Raw genomic sequence first — 17,024 nt, forward strand, 5'->3', positions numbered from 1 at the left:
GATCTTTTATTTCAGCTCATGAAACATGGGACCAACACTTTACATGTTGCGTTTATATTTTTGTTCAGTACATACTGTATAACCACAAAGACCACCAATGCAATTGGCCTACTGATCATCATTCATTAGGACCTTAAAACAATCATATATTTAAAAAATCAGTGTGTATATGACCACAACATTTTTCTTTACAAAGCACAAAACATCCATAAAAAATACTTTAAGAGCATAAAGTTCAAGGAATTCTAATTAACTTGTGCAAAGATAACATAATTATGTCAGAAGTTGGTTTGAACAATATACCAATTCTGCATTCTGTGGGCAATTTTTTGTTTGTTGAAATATTACACAAATACAGTTTAGAATACATAAAAATAGTCATGATCTTTTTGGTTGAAAATATATTGGAAGACTTTGGTCTCTGTTCTTCTTGACATAAGAGCAAAATGTGGCGTTTTCATTTGAATGGCTTCACAATTTTCATTGAAATGTAGTTCTGGAATGAGAGAAAATGTTTAATTAGGCAAGCATTAAATCACATCAAAATGTAGGCAATATGTCGGTTTGTTATTTCATTAATATGAATTTGATTTAACACAGTTTGATTGAACATTATCCCCTCCTGCCTGTTCTTACCGGTAAAGAGTACAACAGGATTCCGAGGAAGAGCAGCACTAGGATCAGTAGGATCAGTCCAATGAACAGCCACTTGAATCTGCGCCACACAATGAACTTCATGGTCTTACAGGGGTTTGTGAACCAGAAGAAGGATGTGTCCGGACGCCTGTTGATGTTGGAAGAGAGGAGGAAACAGAGTTTAATATGGTATATATCGGAGGTAAACATTTCTGTTAGGCCTATAAAGGGTGAATATACACAGAAGAGTGGAAATCCTTACTTAGGGAAGTCAAGCTTTGGGTTCATGTTGGGTTCATCCCTGCCTTTCCCAGCAGGCTTTTCGTCCACTTCCGGCTCAGACACGATTTCCAGAGTCATCTCAACCTTCCCCTAAACATAACAGATGTTCATTCAGATTTATTCCATACAATATTTCACATATAGCTCTTTAATTTGCAAAGTAGTAACCTTCTTCAGAGACACTAAACATGGTTGAATACAAGATTATCGCTAAACCAGGATGATTTATGCTCTCTTAGCTGTACTCACACCAAGGACTTTCTTCCCATCCTGCTCAGTGACACACGGCCACCAGCCTCTAACAGACTTCTGAGCGAACAGGGAATTGGCCAGGTCTGATTTGTTTGGCCGGGCATCCATCACCTCCTCCATCATACTCAGACTGCACGTCTTTGAGATCTTGGCCGGAGGGATTAGTTTACGGAGATCCAGCTCTACCGTGCCTGTACAATGACCAGAAGACCATCTCAGAACCATGTGTTAAATAGCTGATTTGATCAGCTGAAGCAAAATTATGGTCATTATTGGTTGAAAAAAGTATTGTACGGTAATTCATAGTGCTAGAGTGTCTCACCCAGGTAATCATCCAATGAGAACTTGTCATTATCCCAAATTTGAACAATCAACTTGGGGGGTATTCTGAATTCTGTTTTGTCTAGACTCCAGAAGTGCTCCTGTTGAAGATAATAAGCAAGACTGACAAAATTGCTGGCAAAGAAATGTACCTCAATCTTGTCTTACTACACTATTCCGTTTGTAATTGTTTCTCAAGCCTCAACACACCTTCTTGGACACCAGACACAGCTGTTCAGCAGGCAGGTATTCAAAGCCAAAGACGAACCTCCAATTGAAGTTGCCGTCCCCGTCCAGAGACCTGTAGTGGACGTCAGTCTTCTGCTTGTCCTCCTCCATACCTGGCATCCAGCTGGACCGACAGACTGACTGGTTAATTCATTTAGATTTTTAAAATGTTTGAACAAACCACAAGTGTGTTATATGCATGGCTGCCATGGTAATACTTAGATCCTAATATCTCTTCCAATTTTTTTTAAACATTGTTCAACACCGATACCCTTTGACGTAGATATCACTCATGCGCTCCCCAGTAATGCTAGTTTCGTCCAGAATGACATCAGTGGTGTTCCAAACAACAACTCGGAGGAAATACCTTTAAATGGAGACATGTTATTCATTAATAGAATAGACGATTATAGACAAGATCACTTTGAAATACCAAATTGTGAAGCGATTCTCCTTACTTCTTGGCCTTGCGTGGTACAATGTCGAATGGAGGTCCGGGAAGGCCCATGTTTTTGGGGAAAACATCCACCCACATTTGAAGGCATCCCTATAAAGTGAGTGAAAAATACAGTTAGTCTCAGATACGGAGACAGTGGGAGACATTGAAGATAAAGAGGAAGACAACATGTGACCTGTGACCTGAGAGAGTTGGGGCTGGAAGCTGCTGAACAGTGTCCTGGTCTCCACATGCTCTGGCACCAGTCCCTGTGTTCTGAGCACATGCAGGGAGATCCGTTCGTCGGCAGGACCCAAGTGCTGGTGGATCTCTTTGTTGGCCTCTAAATGTAGATGGTAAACGTGAGTTACCTCATATATAGGGTCCATTGTTTTTTGCTGGTCAGGAAGAAAAACTACAGGCCCAACTCATGTCACACAAAACATACCCTTGTCCTCATGCCTCTAAAATGAAAGTTGAACGTTTTTGAAAACGCCATAAAAAAAACCTGGTTATGAATTACCAAATTGAGCCAGGGTGTACTGATTCCCATTGAATGACAGTGCTTTGCCATCATCTTCTGTTCTGGGTGGAGGGACGCCTTTGAGGCGGGCCAGGTTCTGAAGGATCTGAGAGGGCTTCAGATGGTCGCGCCATTGGTTGATTCCAGAGCTGTTTCGGGGAGATCAACACAGCCAATCAATCAGAGTCCCCCATAATGATTATGGGCTAAATTAAATTATGGTGCCTATCTTTCTCATTCATTTAGTATTGAGGCATATAGTTGTTATCTGGACCTACACAACAGATGGCATGGCACTATGACTCATATCAACACCAAATTCGAGTTCTGAAAATGTCTGACAAACTTAAGATTTTTTAAGTGAACTATGACTTAAAAATGTACAGCAGGAACAAGTCTCCTCACATGCAGTATGTCTGAGGCAGGCCACAGTAGGAGCCAAAGTGTGACAGTAAGCGGTTCTCCAGGTCAATCACTGTCTCTCCCACTTTCTCATCGCGGCTCAGCAGATCATAGTCATACACTGAGATCTTCAGGTCTTTGTCTTGAGGCAGGAAACATGACATCTCAAACATTCTGCAAAAAGGGAGATGTGGTATAAGGGTAGTGTAGAATAACATTCGATCTTGAGGGTAAGTCCATTTAAAGTTGTACTATGCAGAAATCGCTACGCCATTTCCTGTTTGCTACAACCCTAATAGTTTGCCTAATTTCAGTTTATGTGACATAATAATATAGTATAGTGTAGAAAATCATTGTACCATGCAAACCGCTGTGAAATATATTTTCCATAATCAAAAATATTGTTGTTTCAGCTGTTTGTAGCTGGTGTACAAAGCCGAAAGTAAAAGACGCAAAAATAAAAAAAACGTAAGAACGGGAAGCATAGAAATAGCGCACATAGAACATATCTACAGCTTCTTAGACTTGCTTTCAAGTAGAATTACATATCTATAACTCACATTTCTATGTGAATTTGGTCAGGTCGACCCAAAAAGTAACATATTGCCACTTTAAATGAATGTGAGATTTTACCTTCCAAACACAGGGTTGGTGGTATTTGGTAAGTAGTGATCTCGGTCCTCAATTGACTTCTTTCCCAGGGAAATCTTTATATAAGGATCACACTGTAAAGGAAAGGCAAATTTAGAAAACAAACATGTCATGTTGCAACATCAAAGAGATTGCAAGGTAGAGTAAGTAAGAGAACAGCAACCTGGCAATGCACAATGTGAGAGCTTAGAATTATACGGTTATATAGAGCATGCAAGTTAAGCATTTCAATGTACTTGTGCATGTGACAATAAAACTTGAACTTATATCTGAATGTTTTTGCCAAACTGAGTTATTGATGTAACCTTTTTCTGTATAATGTTCTCCACCTATATGGTACTCGAAATACCCCAATTCATGTTGTTAAGTTAAAAAGAATACATGATGAGAATTGCTCACACCATTCAAATCAATGAGGGTTCGGAACTTTAAAGCCAATTATCTCAGAATCATCTTTTCCCAGATAGAAACGTGGAATTCCAAGGTCACGGCGCTGGACTAACCTGGCCGTTGTTGTCCTTGGGCTGCAGGTCGATGCCTCTGATCACATAGATCCTCACCAGGCACTCCTGAGGCCCGCTTTCAGGCAGCTCACGGAACTGGCGAGGAGGAGGAGCCACACCCGGGTCATCTGATAGAGGGTACACCTTAAAAGAGCCCTGAAAACACAGTCATCAGCCATCACTGACAGGTAGCAATGCCTCAACTCTACCACTATAAAGGGAGCAATAGCCTGATTTATGACTGATGCATTCCATCTATTTGAGCCAATGTGGTTATGCATATATATGAGGTATGTACGAGAATGTGTATGGAATCTGTGAAATAATAGAGAAACTGCTGTTCCACCTTGAATTCTCCAACAACAGATGGATCATCATCCCCATCTTCGTTCTTGCCTCTCTGCAGTTTGAAGGTGCTGCAGAAATCGGTGAGTTGTTTGAACTCAGGAATATTTTCCAGTTCCTTATCATACACCTGAAAACAGAGATGTAGAAAATTCTATTTGAGTCTAGGAAAGAAAAACAAAATGCTAACTAATTAGCGCAGTTACTTCAGATGTTTGCAGCACAGGTGTATCGTGTGTGAAACGTCAAGACTTCACCTTCAAAGTGTCATATCCTTTCTGAAGGTAAGGACGGCACTTCTCCTGATCTCCAATGGAAGCGTAGAATTTACTCCACCAATCAACTGTCTCCTTCTCCTAATGTAAAAAAGTGAAGATAGTATTACATTCTAGAACGTACGTCACAGAGTGCTTCTTATGTGATAGAGAGATGTGCGTAAAGTTTCATATCTCACCTTCTCTGCATGCTTTTAAGGAAGAAGGGGATGCAAGGAAAGATAAGTGATCAAGGTATCAAGTCAATGGGAGAATCTTACTTGCATTTCCTTGATTACTCGCGCCCGTTCTCCTCGCCTCGTTCTCAAAACCCATTGGAGGAGAATGTCAGAAGGGAGGGACCTTGGACTTTCTCATCCAATGGGTTTTGTGAGAGGCGAGGAGAGAGGATGCAAGGAGTCAAGGAAATGCAATTGAGATTCTCCGAATATCATCCCAGCTAGTGAATTTGTAAATCAGTGTCACATGAATCATGTGAATCATTGGAATCATTTAAAACTGTTTCACATGCATGATCAATCTGGTAGATGGTATAAAATGTATTGTGGCATTGAGGAAAACAACGGCATATTTATTTGATTCAATGATTATACAGTTTGATGCCATGATCCCTGATTGTGATCCAATTTCATGATTGAATCATTATTGAATGCACTGTCAATGCATGAGCTAAGATTGTCTAGAAAGTTGATCATTGATTACAATGGTAATGGTATCATTTGGTATAATTTGCAGTTCTGTTATTTTAAGTAACATAACTTTAAATGTTTAAAATTATAATACACAATTTAAGATGTTCCCCTGATCAGTAATATCTGTTGCAAATTTGGAATATTGAAACGAGTAAGCGAGATGTGATAAAGCAAAGTCAAAATAATAGTTTCAATATCAATGTTGTTGTTTTTTTGCTCGGTTCTGAATAGGGACAGACAGAGATGTCCGTTTTTTGTTTAAACTCACAAACGTTCAACTTTAAAACAGGTTTAAAGTTGAATTGGATTATATTTCATTTAGTTTACTTCTTTGGATGAATCACACATTTTAACTCTGCTCATAATCACTCCTTGCGCATCTGCCATTTCATCACTTTATATAGAATCAGAGAGGCTCCCTCAACCCTGCAGTGTCATTGTCCAGGCCTGTAGAGTTGAACTACACATCATACATACAAGACGAGAAGTAGTGGTGGCCATTTTGTTGACTGCTGCTGACATACTGTACACAAACTGCAAGTCAGAGTATCGACTATGAAATTCGGACTCTTATATTAGATGGAATAGATCTTAAACTCATAAGAGAGTGTAACAAAATATGGTGAATTTGAGAGGGATTTCCTATTCGAATGCCAAAGTATACCTGAGCTTCAAGCAGAGGCCTCCTGTCTTCCATGTCAATTCTGGTGTCGTGAGGAAAAGCAGCCATCAGAGCCACTAACAAAAATAGATAGACACATTTTTTTATCTCATATTTGTTGTGAAATCATTTCAATTTCACCACAGGGTATGTATGCACGTGTAATAAGTAAGCGTGTCAGAGGAAGAGAATAGTTACTTTTGGATGACATGGATGACTTTTGGATGATGTAGGGGTCACAGCGGAACTCCTCCAGAGTGTCTATGGTACACTGTCCAACCACTGGCTTCCTGCCAAATGGCCTGTGGTCGATCACCTTCAGCACGATGGGAGGAGTGTACATCTCCTCTTTGGGAAGAAGCTGAGGATGAAGATATGACAACTTTGACATCGATCTGCTGAGTGAGAGAATGAGAGGATGCCTACACAAATGTAGCACAGATAGCCTAGTGGTTAGAGTTTTGGGCCAGTAACCGAAAGGTCGCTAGTTTGAATCCCCGGGCCGACAAGGTTAAATATCTGTTGATGTGCCCTTGAGCAAGGCAGTTACCCTAATTGCTCCAGGGTTGCCGTTGATAATGGATACCCTGGCCGTGACCCCACTCACACGTGTATAATACAAACTTGTACACGTGTGAAACAGGACAAATATAAGCACCCACCCATTGGCACGGTGTAAAAATGTAACAAAAGCACAACACACATGCCTGTGAGATCCCAAGCAAGCCGCTCTTACCACTTTGAGGAAGAGGACAGATCCAGGAAAGTTGGGGCTCCTCTTCATGTTCTTGATGACAGCAGACTGGACCATCTCCCCTCCACACTCTACCACAAGGGAAGGGGAGGCCACAGTGGCCAACTGGTAGGGCTTCATGTTGCGTAACCCCCAGGCCAGAATCTGAAACAAACACACACTGGGTAACAAAATACATACTGTGGGAAATAGCAAGTACATTTCTGTGGGAAGTTATGACATTACTGAAGTATTGTAGTTTACCTCAATAGCCATGAGCTGGACCACAGGCCGTATCCCCTGAGGCACCATGTACAGATTCTCCGCCCTCTTGGGAGGGAGCAGAGGGAGGTCCATCTCGTTACCCTGGAGACACAGAGGGAGAGAGCTTTCACAATCCACATCACACATTTCCTATACCACTAACTAATACCGCTACTCCTCCACATAGTCTTCTGGTGTTGCACCTTATCCTTCAGGATGAGCTCAGCCGCCACCAGAACCTCTCCAGCCCGCTGGTCCTTCTGTGTGATGGGGGACCACAGCAGTTTGGGGGTCTGGTCCAGGCCTGGGTTCAGTTTCACCAGGGGGACACACACGCTCCGGCCCAATACCTCATCTTTCCCCTGGGGCAGAGAGCAACATGTTAACCAACTGCAGCCAAGATGACAATCACAGTTAATAGGGCACTGTAATGATAACTATTAAAGCTGCAATATGACCGGGAGACCCTTGAGGCGGCGCACAATTGGCCCAGCGTCATCCGGGTTAGTGACTCCTTGTGGCGGCCGCGTTCATGCACGCTGACTACGGTCACCAGCTGTATGGCGTTTCCTCCGACACATTGGTGCGGCTGGCTTCCGGGTTAAGCGAGCGTTGGCGGGGTCGTGTTTCGGAGGACGCGTGTCTCTCGACATTTGCCTCTCCCGAGTCCGTACGGGAGTTGCAGCGATGGGACAAGACTGTAACTACCAATTGCATATCACGAAATTGGGGAGAAAAAGGGGGTAAAAAGTATATGTAACTTTTTGGGCGACCCGACCAAATTCACATTCTCGTTGAAAGCAAGTCTAAGAAGCGGTAGATCTGTTCTCTGTGCACTATTTCTATGCTTCCCGTTCTTACGTTTTGTTTTTGTGTCTTTTACTTTCGGTTTTGTACACCAGCTTCAAACAGCTGAAACAACAATATTTTGGGTTATGGAAAATATATTTCACAGCGGTTTAGATGGTACAATGATTATCTGCACTATACTTGCTTGTTTTGTCACATAATCAGAAATTAGGCCAACTATTAGAATTCTAGCAACCAGGAAATGGCGGAGCGATTTTTGCATAGTGCATCTTTAACCTCGGTGACTGAAGGGACTTTGATCACACCCACCACTTGGTCCTTGTCATATAACTCCAGCACCACGTTGGGGGGATAGTGGGCGATGTTCTGGGGGTCCCCGTAGATCTCCACATCCTGGAAGATCAGGGTCTGGTCCCACGTGGGGTTCAGGGTAGCCTTTATGGTCTCTGTGGTTTTACTCATGTGCAGGAAGGACACGTGGGCATATGGATCTAGGACAAGATAGAAAAATGTTGTGTGTGTTAGTTAATACGTCCACATTTTCATAATATGTCACATCGTGTCAACTTTCACCAAATCAAAACATGATTTTGACAAGGAGACGTGCAGACCCGAGAAGCTGTCTTTGTCCATGGCAACAAGGTTCCTGGCCTGGTAAACGTAGACGCGGAGGTGGTAGACGTGCGAGCCTGCAGAAAGAAAACATACACGGTTAAAGCCAGCATCACAGACAGACAGAAAATCCATGCCAACTACGTAAAACTAAAGCACTCACTGTCAAACGAACAGGACACAGTGGGAGTATTGGCACCAAAGAGCTTGGAGGCATCAACCTCCTCTTTCTTTTTCTCTTCTATATCAACCCCCTGCAAAGACAATCAAGAATTCCTCCGAATTAATCAAGAATGCATCTTACTCGACAACAGGGACGGACAACTGTTGGACAACACATAGTGTCTTCATGCCAGGGAGAAAAGAAAACCAGCAGAAGCTGCAGCCCCCGCGGACCAGAGTTATCCAGTTGCTCACCAGCGCCCCCTCCAGTTTGAATATGGCGGATGCCCCCAGGCGGTCGGCAGGGGCCATCTTCCTCCTCCAGCGTCTGCGTCGGATTGTGTCGGCGGAACGCTCCTTCCTGTGGAACTTCCAGCCAATCAGAGAGGAGAACTCCCAGCCCTCTGGGTCTCCTTGGTCTCGCTTCTGAAAATGGGGGAAAAGGGGAAATATTTTACATCCACAACATTTGATTATGATCAAGACAAACTGTTCCCTACTGGCACAGTGCACTGACCTCAGTGGTTTTACCAGCAGCAGATGTTCTCTTCCTGGGCCTGATCACTCTCCTCCGTCGGTGGACGTGGTACATCTTCTCTGCTGGCACCCAAGACTTGGGTTTGTCATCTGGAGGGATGGTGATTCCATACTCCCAGCCTGCATTCAGAATAAACCCATTAGAAATGTATACACAATGCTTGAAAATACTACAGGTCATTCTTACAGTAGTAGATCACATGAGGTGTAAATGTGGACAAGACATATTAGAAATCCCAATTTAAAGTCAAGTTTTCCACTGCAAGGGCAAGCAGTGTTGTAGAGATCAGTGTGAGAGCAGACCTTTCTCGTCCACAGCCCTGTTGTCATCTACAGTCCACTCATCCCCCCAGCTCCAGCCTGCAGGACACTCTAGCTCCCCTGGGTTGTGGGTCTTCTCCCCGTTCTGCAAACACAACCAACAACGCCTCAGCAACCTGAACACCTTCTACCATGCCAGAGCTACAGGAAGCCCAAACTGAATAGGGGAATCTAATCATTCATTGTACTAAATCATTATCCTGTTTTTATATCATGTTATTGCGTCAACGCCAGCGTTATGAATACACATGGTCATGATTTTTGTAGAGACACTAAATGGTGTGTACGTGTGCGTGTGTGTGTGTCTGTGTGTGTGTTTTCCCTAACCACGTCAGTGTAGGGCTCAGCAGCAGGCTTCCACTCTCCTCCAGGGAAGCGAGTCTCGTTCTGGAAGACTTCATCCATGAACTCAGTGTGTCCCGCATCTGCCTCTGTCAACAGACTGGTCCAGCCACACAGAAAGACATATTATTACACAGTCAACACTCCTCACTAACGGGTGGTTGATGGAAAGAGAAAAATGCTAATAACTAGAGAACTGATAGCCGGGTCATGTTCATTAGGAACCAAAGGGAAGAAAACAGACTGAAACAGGGAGGGACTTCCTAGACTTGCCCAATAAGAAAATAGTATTTTTGTTTTCTGTTTCAAAACGTTTCACTACAGTGTGCCCTACCTACTGAACATGACTGGTCTCTCCAGGGAGAGTGAGGCAGAACCAGCCCATTTCCTTTGATTGTGATCTAGAGGGCTGATTACGAATTCCACCATTGTAGAAAAACACATACAAATTTAAACAAACAGAATCTTACCCCTTCTCTGGGTCTATGAACCAATCACCCTCCCACTCCCAGCCTTGCGGAGGCATGAAGTTCTCCTGTTTCAGCTTCAGCTTGCCAGTCACATCAGAGTATTTGTAGCGTAAACCCAGACCGGTAGTTCCCCACTTTCCCAGCATGTAGGCCTGATTCTCATACTGACAAAGGGGAAAACACACAGGTCATTTCATTGGCCATTCACATACATTATACAACGATCTTCTCCATTAATATCAAGTTCAACACTCAAAAGGCAAAAGTGAGTCATTTTAATAGAAACATACCAATTCAGCAAACACACTGAACGTCCCCTCGGAGAAAGTGTTGAACTTTTTCTCGTGGGCAGACAGGCCCAGCCACATATTGACTCTTATCTGGACTGGAACCTTCAGACCCTTGTTTTTATCCATAGGGTACTGCATGAGGATAGTCCTGGTCTTGCCGCAGAACTGTCCACAGGCCTGTTCGCTGTAGGTGGAGTAGAGGAGCTCATAGGCTGGGATGCGGCTGTACGCCACTCTCTTCTCCCCCCTTAGCATCCAGATGATCACGTCAGGCATGCTGTTCTGGGGCTGAAGAGACACACACCATGCAAATTACTGTACATCCCCAGTTTTAATAGAACAATACACAACTTTATCTCTACCTTCAAGGGTAATTTAGAGGGCATTGTACATGAAAAGGGAAAAGAGACTATAGCCAAAATGGTATTATTGATTATTGATAGCAGCTTGTCAAATGTATGTATCATGACCAGACAAACAACTTGAACTCTGACCTACCTCCTCAGCGAGCTGCTTCAGTTTGTCCAGCCAGCCCTCAATGTCCCCCAGGGTATCCTTGATCTCGGTGGCCTCCTCTCTCATGCTCTTGGCCCCCTCCATGATGGTCTGCAGGGCGCTGTCGCGCAGCTTTTTCATCTGGAGGTCCAGTGCGGTCAGGCTGGAGTGGCCCTCCAGGTCTGGCACTTTCAAACTGGTTTGATTGGGATTGGGTTAGATACGGGCAATTCCACAGTAAAGGTATTACTCCGATGTTTTTACTTTAAAATGTATGCTGAACAAAAAATATTGATTTCAAAGTTTAACAAACCATACAACTCTATGATTACTTTGAACAATTTACACAATAAAAAAATTAAAACATTGGTATGATGGGGATTGCGTTATATAAACATGCTGGGTTAGGAGTCATCATTGCTGTGTTTATGCTAGATCTTTGAAACCCAACAGATTACCCCAATGTTGACTAACTAAATCCATCAAACATGGAAGTATTTACCTGCCGAGGTCCTCGATCACCTGATTTACCAGTCTCAGCCAGATCTCTGCCAGACGGTTTTCGGGGACTTTAGCCAAGATGGCCATCTTCATCGCAGTGATGTTGGATTGCTGAAAGGAGCAATAGACTACAATTTGACACGGTATTCATACATTGTAGGCATTCGAACTGGTAAATTGGTGCATAAATCTGCATCTCGTACCAGGTGTTCAGCTATGTACAGAATGATGTTGACTGCATCCAAACGGTGACTGATGTCCTCCCAGAATGATGTAATGACAACCACTGGCTTGGTGTTAGCCCAAGGCAGGTAATAGTAGTGGTTACCTGTTGAAAATAAATGAATTAGTCCAATTCAAAGATTCTTGCTGAGGTACCAAAAACCAGATGAGTTCGGTTTCTAAGGCGGCTTGGGCCCTTACCATCGAACACAGCACAGCTGTACTGAGTAGTGGAGGCCAGTGGTTTACAGGTGGCGTCCAGTTTGTTGCCATAGTTGCCGATGCTGACCTCAAACTGGATTGGTTCCCCAGGCTCCTGGAGCATGCTGGCACTGTGGAACACTGCACACAAACAGTACTTCCTCCTGCGCTGGTATTTCTGATCAGAAGACAAAATGTTTGTTTAGTTTAGATGGAAAAAATATTAATTGATTAACAAATCATTTCAAATAACTGTATTATTCAAAGATGCAGCATGCATTTTGTTTCTTTGGCCATCTACACCAAAACAGGTATACCTGTAGCTAAGTGTAAAGTAAAATGTATCAAGAGTCATGGGAGTCCAGGTTACAGTACCTGGGCCACCAAGATGTCATCACTAGGGATTTCATCTACAGTCTTGTCAGCCTTGCCTTCCAGTTTAGTTGAGAGCTCAACCATGATTCTCCCTCGATAGGCCACCCCTTCACCCTGTCAAAAAGAAAACCATAGATCATTTGCAATGTCAACAAATGTTGAGAACTGTCAACATCTCCAAGCTTAGAGATGGAGAGAAGTATTAAATTCCCTTGCAGGACCTACCTTGCCATAGTTGAGCTCTTCGTAGGGGTCAGGAAGCCCAGTGAACTCTCTGGGACTCCCATACAGGTTGATATAGCAAGGCCCAAAGGCTGGCAGGAAACCCACCTCAGACTCCCCAGTCTTCCCTGTGGAGGAAATCATGCTTTTTACTAATGTCTCTAAATGATGAGCTACTGTGGAGTTAGTTCTGCATGTCAGAAGATGATGTATTGGATGGAGAATGGTGAACACAGCACACAGTGCTAGCAAATCTACAAAAACTACAGTTAGGGTATCTGCCCGGGCAAACTCACAGGAGTCACATGCCGTTTTTTATTTTTCATTGGAGTGTTAGGTTACAGAAAGAATGTCAGCCTCACACAGCAACTCAGAAATGCAACACATGCAGCAAATGAAGCAAAGGAGTTTGCTCTCCATCTTTGACAACAAAAGGATAGCAGGCAGTTCTGTGACAGCACAAACAAAGCATGCAAATGTTATCAAAATTCCATAACTGAATATCAAGGGTTAAGGGGAAGGTTAGGTGAAGCAAAATTGTTTCGCTGTAAACTTTTGAGTACCGAGGAAGGTCAACTTTGAACTGATATGTGTGTTTACTTCACTCAAAAATCCTACTATTGTACTCAAAGGGCTACAGAAATGAGTGGACCGGGCACAACTCATGGCAGTCACACATTCTCAAAGTAAATCCAATGCAGTAATCACAGTCAATGATTCAAATTGGTCAAATTGGATCCCTTCTAAATTCCTTTAACTCCATTCTAGATTCCTCCATTCTAGATTATTTGAAATGTCATGCTGGGCTAGAATCAGTGGAATGTACCGATGTGACGTATAAAATATTGCAACTTGTTAGTGATACTGGATTTTTGCACTGGACGATACTTTAACAATTCACCACATATCTATTCATCTATTGAACCTTCAAGTGATGGAGAGAAGCCATATCCCGCATGTTTGTCTATACCAAGAGAAAAAGAAAAGTGGATGTACTGTATATTAGAAAGTTACAACTGAGTATAGAGATGAATAGAGTTGATCCATTCATTTAACAACCAAAGTGAATGGACATAGTGTAATTACACCAAATAACACCATTATACTAGAAGCTATGATGACAATAGCATAGAAATCATATACTTGAGCTATAGACATCGTGAAAGGGAGAAATATAGTGTGGTGTGTTGTAATTAATACGAGAACCATACCTTCAATTTCGCCACCAGAGGATGCTATTTTGGCCAGATTCAAGTACATGGTGCCAATACAGTCATTCCTCGTCAGGCGATCCCTGCATAAAAGGTGCTATATCAACATGACATTGACACCCACCAATGTGAATGAACTTCACTTTCATCACATTTAGGGGACAGACTGTTTTCCTAATCTTTGACTTGCACCTATTTCCTACTATTCCCACTTTTCCCTGTAGCAACAGACAGAGGTTACAGGGGTGTTTTCCTGCCAACAGGATCCCGGCCTGGAACAGGGAGTGACTGACTGTCTGACTCATACTATAGCACTGCCGGGTTCCTCCCAGGCCAAATAACAACTGACTGGACCACACTCTGGAGACGTCTACAGGCAGGTCGCAGGGAGCGAGCACTGGGGCACTCTAAGGGGGCTGAATACACACTGTGTACATTCCTGAGGTTTTTCTGAGCCTTGTGACCAGGAAAAACTCCTGGCCCTTATTTGTGTAAAAACGGAGGAAGTATGCATCCGAATACTGTAATAAAGAAGTGAGGTGAGGCGGAAGAAAACTGCCAGAGCTCAAATGGAGTGATTTAAATGGATACATATGTCCATCATAAGTGTTCAGTAGAGGGAATGCTGTTGACTTACCAATCAAAGATGGTCAGTTTGATTTGTTCACACATGGAGGGGAACTGGAGAAAGATTTTGCAGGATCATCGTTTTGAATCACAATTTACCAAAGCAGAAATCCAGTGCATTAGATGTGCTTTTTTTATATATTTTTTTTTTACCTTGACCTGAAGATTCAGCATTTGGTTCCATTCTGGGTTGGCATCCTTCTCAATGACTTTGGTGCACAGCTTCAACAATAAACATTCACATATCAACTTCACAACTATTTCCATAATAAACAAATCCACCCCTTGATTCGAATTTTAGGTGGAGAGTAATGTGAATACCTTTTTGCCAGCGAAGCAAGCCTCGACAAAAGGGTCCACTAGATTCTTCTTGTCCCCATCCCCTCCAAACATCCCCTTCAATGACTGGGCAAAGGCATCATCCACTATAGTGAAAAACACACTGGTTAAAGGAGTAGTTCACTATTTCAACTTGACGTTAGATGGTTCCTCACCCTGTAAGTAGTCTATGGCAGTTTCTCCTGGCCCATAGACTACTTTCAGGGTGAGGAACCATCTAACATCACGTTGTAAAATAGTGAACAACTCCTTTAACTTTGATGTACTTACTTGCATCTTGAAACAATCTTAATTGAGAGATGCAGATTTAGAAACTTCTAAATGAATAGTTAGTTCGGAATCACACCTATCTTTAGCGTAGAGAGAAAGCACTTGAGAGTTAGGCTGAAGAGCCTTGAAGCATAACAAGTCAACCACAACATCAGCAACAGAACAAGTCAACCACAACAGCAGCAACAGAACAAGTCAACCACAACAGCAGCAACAGAACATTATATATACGAGTGGCGTACTCTGGGGAATGTCCTCGGCCCGGAACACTTTGAGAGACAGGGTGACCCATCGCAGTGTGACCCCTGCTGGCAGCAGCAGGTTACTCTCTATGTCATCCTGGTCATCATTAATATCCCTCTTCTCTACCTGCAGAAGCCACACACACACGCACAGTTGTCACACTTCACTATGATAGGGACAGACGTTATTTTCAGGTACATGTGACCTGACAAGGAGATTCATTTAGCTCTGACAAGTCATAATACAGGAATGGGTTCATCCAGATCATGAAGATGCTCCCGACTAGTGTTCAGTTATCAATCATGCCAACAGGAACTGTGAGCGGTAACCCAGACTACTACTGTACCAGTGGTTCGTCTCCCGCCCCAACGATGAACATGCTGACTTTGAGGTATCCCCTGGCCCCCGAGCTGGATTCATCAGGGTCATTCAGGAGGAGCCACTTCCTCATTACAGAGTGAGCTGTGAGACAGACCGAGACAGACAGGCACATGCACAACATGTACCTCCATTGAGCCAATGGAAATCAGACACAGTGTATGCAAATACTGTGCAAGGCACCATAAATATACCTGGTTCATCATAGATGAAGCTGATATCAACCTGTGGGAAGCAAGATGGGAAATACTTCAGACTGATAAAATGCATATGTCAAGAGTAATGGAATATAAAGTCAGATCCTTCAATGTTTTAATAAGAAGTGGAAGGGAAAGATGGAGTACCTTGAACTCCCCCATGAGACTGTCAGCTCTCAGAGAGAAGGAGTCGTACACCTACAGAAGGAGAGTACTGTTTATTAGAGTGAGAATGAAATGCAATACATGGTCTCTGACGGTTCAGATCAGTTAGTGCCAAATTACTAACGTTGAGTTCAACTTACCCGAATGCTGACATGTTGATCAAATAGGTCCGATGGTAACATGTTGACGTTGTAAAAGAACATCTGTAAAGAGAAAAAGGAATCTGGGTGGTTTAATGAAAAAAGCAAATCCACATTAACCTTCAGGACAAATCAACTGCAGTCATTTCTCAAGCAATAATTCAACATTTGCTAAGCACACATGGACTTAGTCAATTTAAGTTAAATTAATATGCCTTCTTTTACCTCATCAAAGAAGGGATTGTTTCCCCTCTTGATCCTTGTTCTGTGAGTCTGTCCACAAACATTCACCTTCACAACAGGTTTGATGTTATTCCCAGGAAGCTGTCGCCCCTCTATGATCCTGACACGGATCTGAAGGTAAGAGATCATGAGTATGAGAAAAGGGAATCAGAACAATGTCAAATCATAATTCATGGCTTTGATTAGATAGACGTTACAACCCCTATGCCAGAATTCACCTGAAAGTCCTGAGGTTTATTGGCCAGGGGACGGTTCAATTTCCTGGTTTTCTTGACCAGTCTTTGGTTCCCAGGCTGACCAGGGGAGGAGACTCCCCCTGCAGAGCCATTCTGTCCTGCATCAGTCAAGTCCTCATCCCCCTCTTTACCTTCCACTGCAGACACACACAGCACAACCTCAACCACAGTCACCAGATATAAAGTATAATCAACAGCACAAAGATTAGTT

At 43.0% G+C, this 17,024-nt stretch overlaps 1 protein-coding gene across 3 annotated transcripts in view; it reads right to left on the reverse strand.

The window, feature by feature from the left end:
- The window catches only part of LOC121535267 (myoferlin), a 24,047-nt gene continuing 7,023 nt past the window's right edge, over positions 1 to 17,024 (reverse strand). Inside the window, exons 6-53 of one of the 3 annotated variants that reach the window (XM_041842196.2) lie at positions 16,796 to 16,950; positions 16,560 to 16,688; positions 16,335 to 16,397; positions 16,177 to 16,227; positions 16,027 to 16,057; positions 15,801 to 15,916; positions 15,454 to 15,580; positions 14,924 to 15,027; positions 14,756 to 14,824; positions 14,613 to 14,656; positions 13,976 to 14,058; positions 13,690 to 13,728; positions 12,768 to 12,892; positions 12,543 to 12,656; positions 12,168 to 12,345; positions 11,948 to 12,072; positions 11,746 to 11,855; positions 11,247 to 11,439; positions 10,749 to 11,036; positions 10,459 to 10,622; positions 9,974 to 10,088; positions 9,629 to 9,731; positions 9,306 to 9,445; positions 9,044 to 9,214; positions 8,790 to 8,880; positions 8,626 to 8,703; positions 8,324 to 8,505; positions 7,408 to 7,566; positions 7,205 to 7,306; positions 6,944 to 7,105; positions 6,406 to 6,568; positions 6,211 to 6,284; positions 5,034 to 5,045; positions 4,837 to 4,935; positions 4,581 to 4,709; positions 4,235 to 4,390; positions 3,714 to 3,805; positions 3,084 to 3,254; positions 2,679 to 2,827; positions 2,359 to 2,498; positions 2,178 to 2,266; positions 1,991 to 2,086; positions 1,702 to 1,843; positions 1,493 to 1,592; positions 1,168 to 1,361; positions 899 to 1,008; positions 637 to 784; positions 1 to 496 (exon numbers count right to left, since the gene is read on the reverse strand). In XM_041842196.2, the coding sequence (XP_041698130.1) occupies positions 458 to 496; positions 637 to 784; positions 899 to 1,008; positions 1,168 to 1,361; positions 1,493 to 1,592; positions 1,702 to 1,843; positions 1,991 to 2,086; positions 2,178 to 2,266; positions 2,359 to 2,498; positions 2,679 to 2,827; positions 3,084 to 3,254; positions 3,714 to 3,805; positions 4,235 to 4,390; positions 4,581 to 4,709; positions 4,837 to 4,935; positions 5,034 to 5,045; positions 6,211 to 6,284; positions 6,406 to 6,568; positions 6,944 to 7,105; positions 7,205 to 7,306; positions 7,408 to 7,566; positions 8,324 to 8,505; positions 8,626 to 8,703; positions 8,790 to 8,880; positions 9,044 to 9,214; positions 9,306 to 9,445; positions 9,629 to 9,731; positions 9,974 to 10,088; positions 10,459 to 10,622; positions 10,749 to 11,036; positions 11,247 to 11,439; positions 11,746 to 11,855; positions 11,948 to 12,072; positions 12,168 to 12,345; positions 12,543 to 12,656; positions 12,768 to 12,892; positions 13,690 to 13,728; positions 13,976 to 14,058; positions 14,613 to 14,656; positions 14,756 to 14,824; positions 14,924 to 15,027; positions 15,454 to 15,580; positions 15,801 to 15,916; positions 16,027 to 16,057; positions 16,177 to 16,227; positions 16,335 to 16,397; positions 16,560 to 16,688; positions 16,796 to 16,950 (5,714 nt within the window). In that variant the 3' untranslated portion in view covers positions 1 to 457. The remainder of the gene's footprint in view (positions 497 to 636; positions 785 to 898; positions 1,009 to 1,167; positions 1,362 to 1,492; positions 1,593 to 1,701; positions 1,844 to 1,990; positions 2,087 to 2,177; positions 2,267 to 2,358; positions 2,499 to 2,678; positions 2,828 to 3,083; positions 3,255 to 3,713; positions 3,806 to 4,234; positions 4,391 to 4,580; positions 4,710 to 4,836; positions 4,936 to 5,033; positions 5,046 to 6,210; positions 6,285 to 6,405; positions 6,569 to 6,943; positions 7,106 to 7,204; positions 7,307 to 7,407; positions 7,567 to 8,323; positions 8,506 to 8,625; positions 8,704 to 8,789; positions 8,881 to 9,043; positions 9,215 to 9,305; positions 9,446 to 9,628; positions 9,732 to 9,973; positions 10,089 to 10,458; positions 10,623 to 10,748; positions 11,037 to 11,246; positions 11,440 to 11,745; positions 11,856 to 11,947; positions 12,073 to 12,167; positions 12,346 to 12,542; positions 12,657 to 12,767; positions 12,893 to 13,689; positions 13,729 to 13,975; positions 14,059 to 14,612; positions 14,657 to 14,755; positions 14,825 to 14,923; positions 15,028 to 15,453; positions 15,581 to 15,800; positions 15,917 to 16,026; positions 16,058 to 16,176; positions 16,228 to 16,334; positions 16,398 to 16,559; positions 16,689 to 16,795; positions 16,951 to 17,024) is intronic. The other 2 variants (XM_041842279.2, XM_041842373.2) reach the window with 2 other exon arrangements.

The sequence above is a fragment of the Coregonus clupeaformis genome, chromosome 1, assembly GCF_020615455.1.
Source record: "Coregonus clupeaformis isolate EN_2021a chromosome 1, ASM2061545v1, whole genome shotgun sequence".
NCBI lineage: Eukaryota > Metazoa > Chordata > Actinopteri > Salmoniformes > Salmonidae > Coregonus > Coregonus clupeaformis.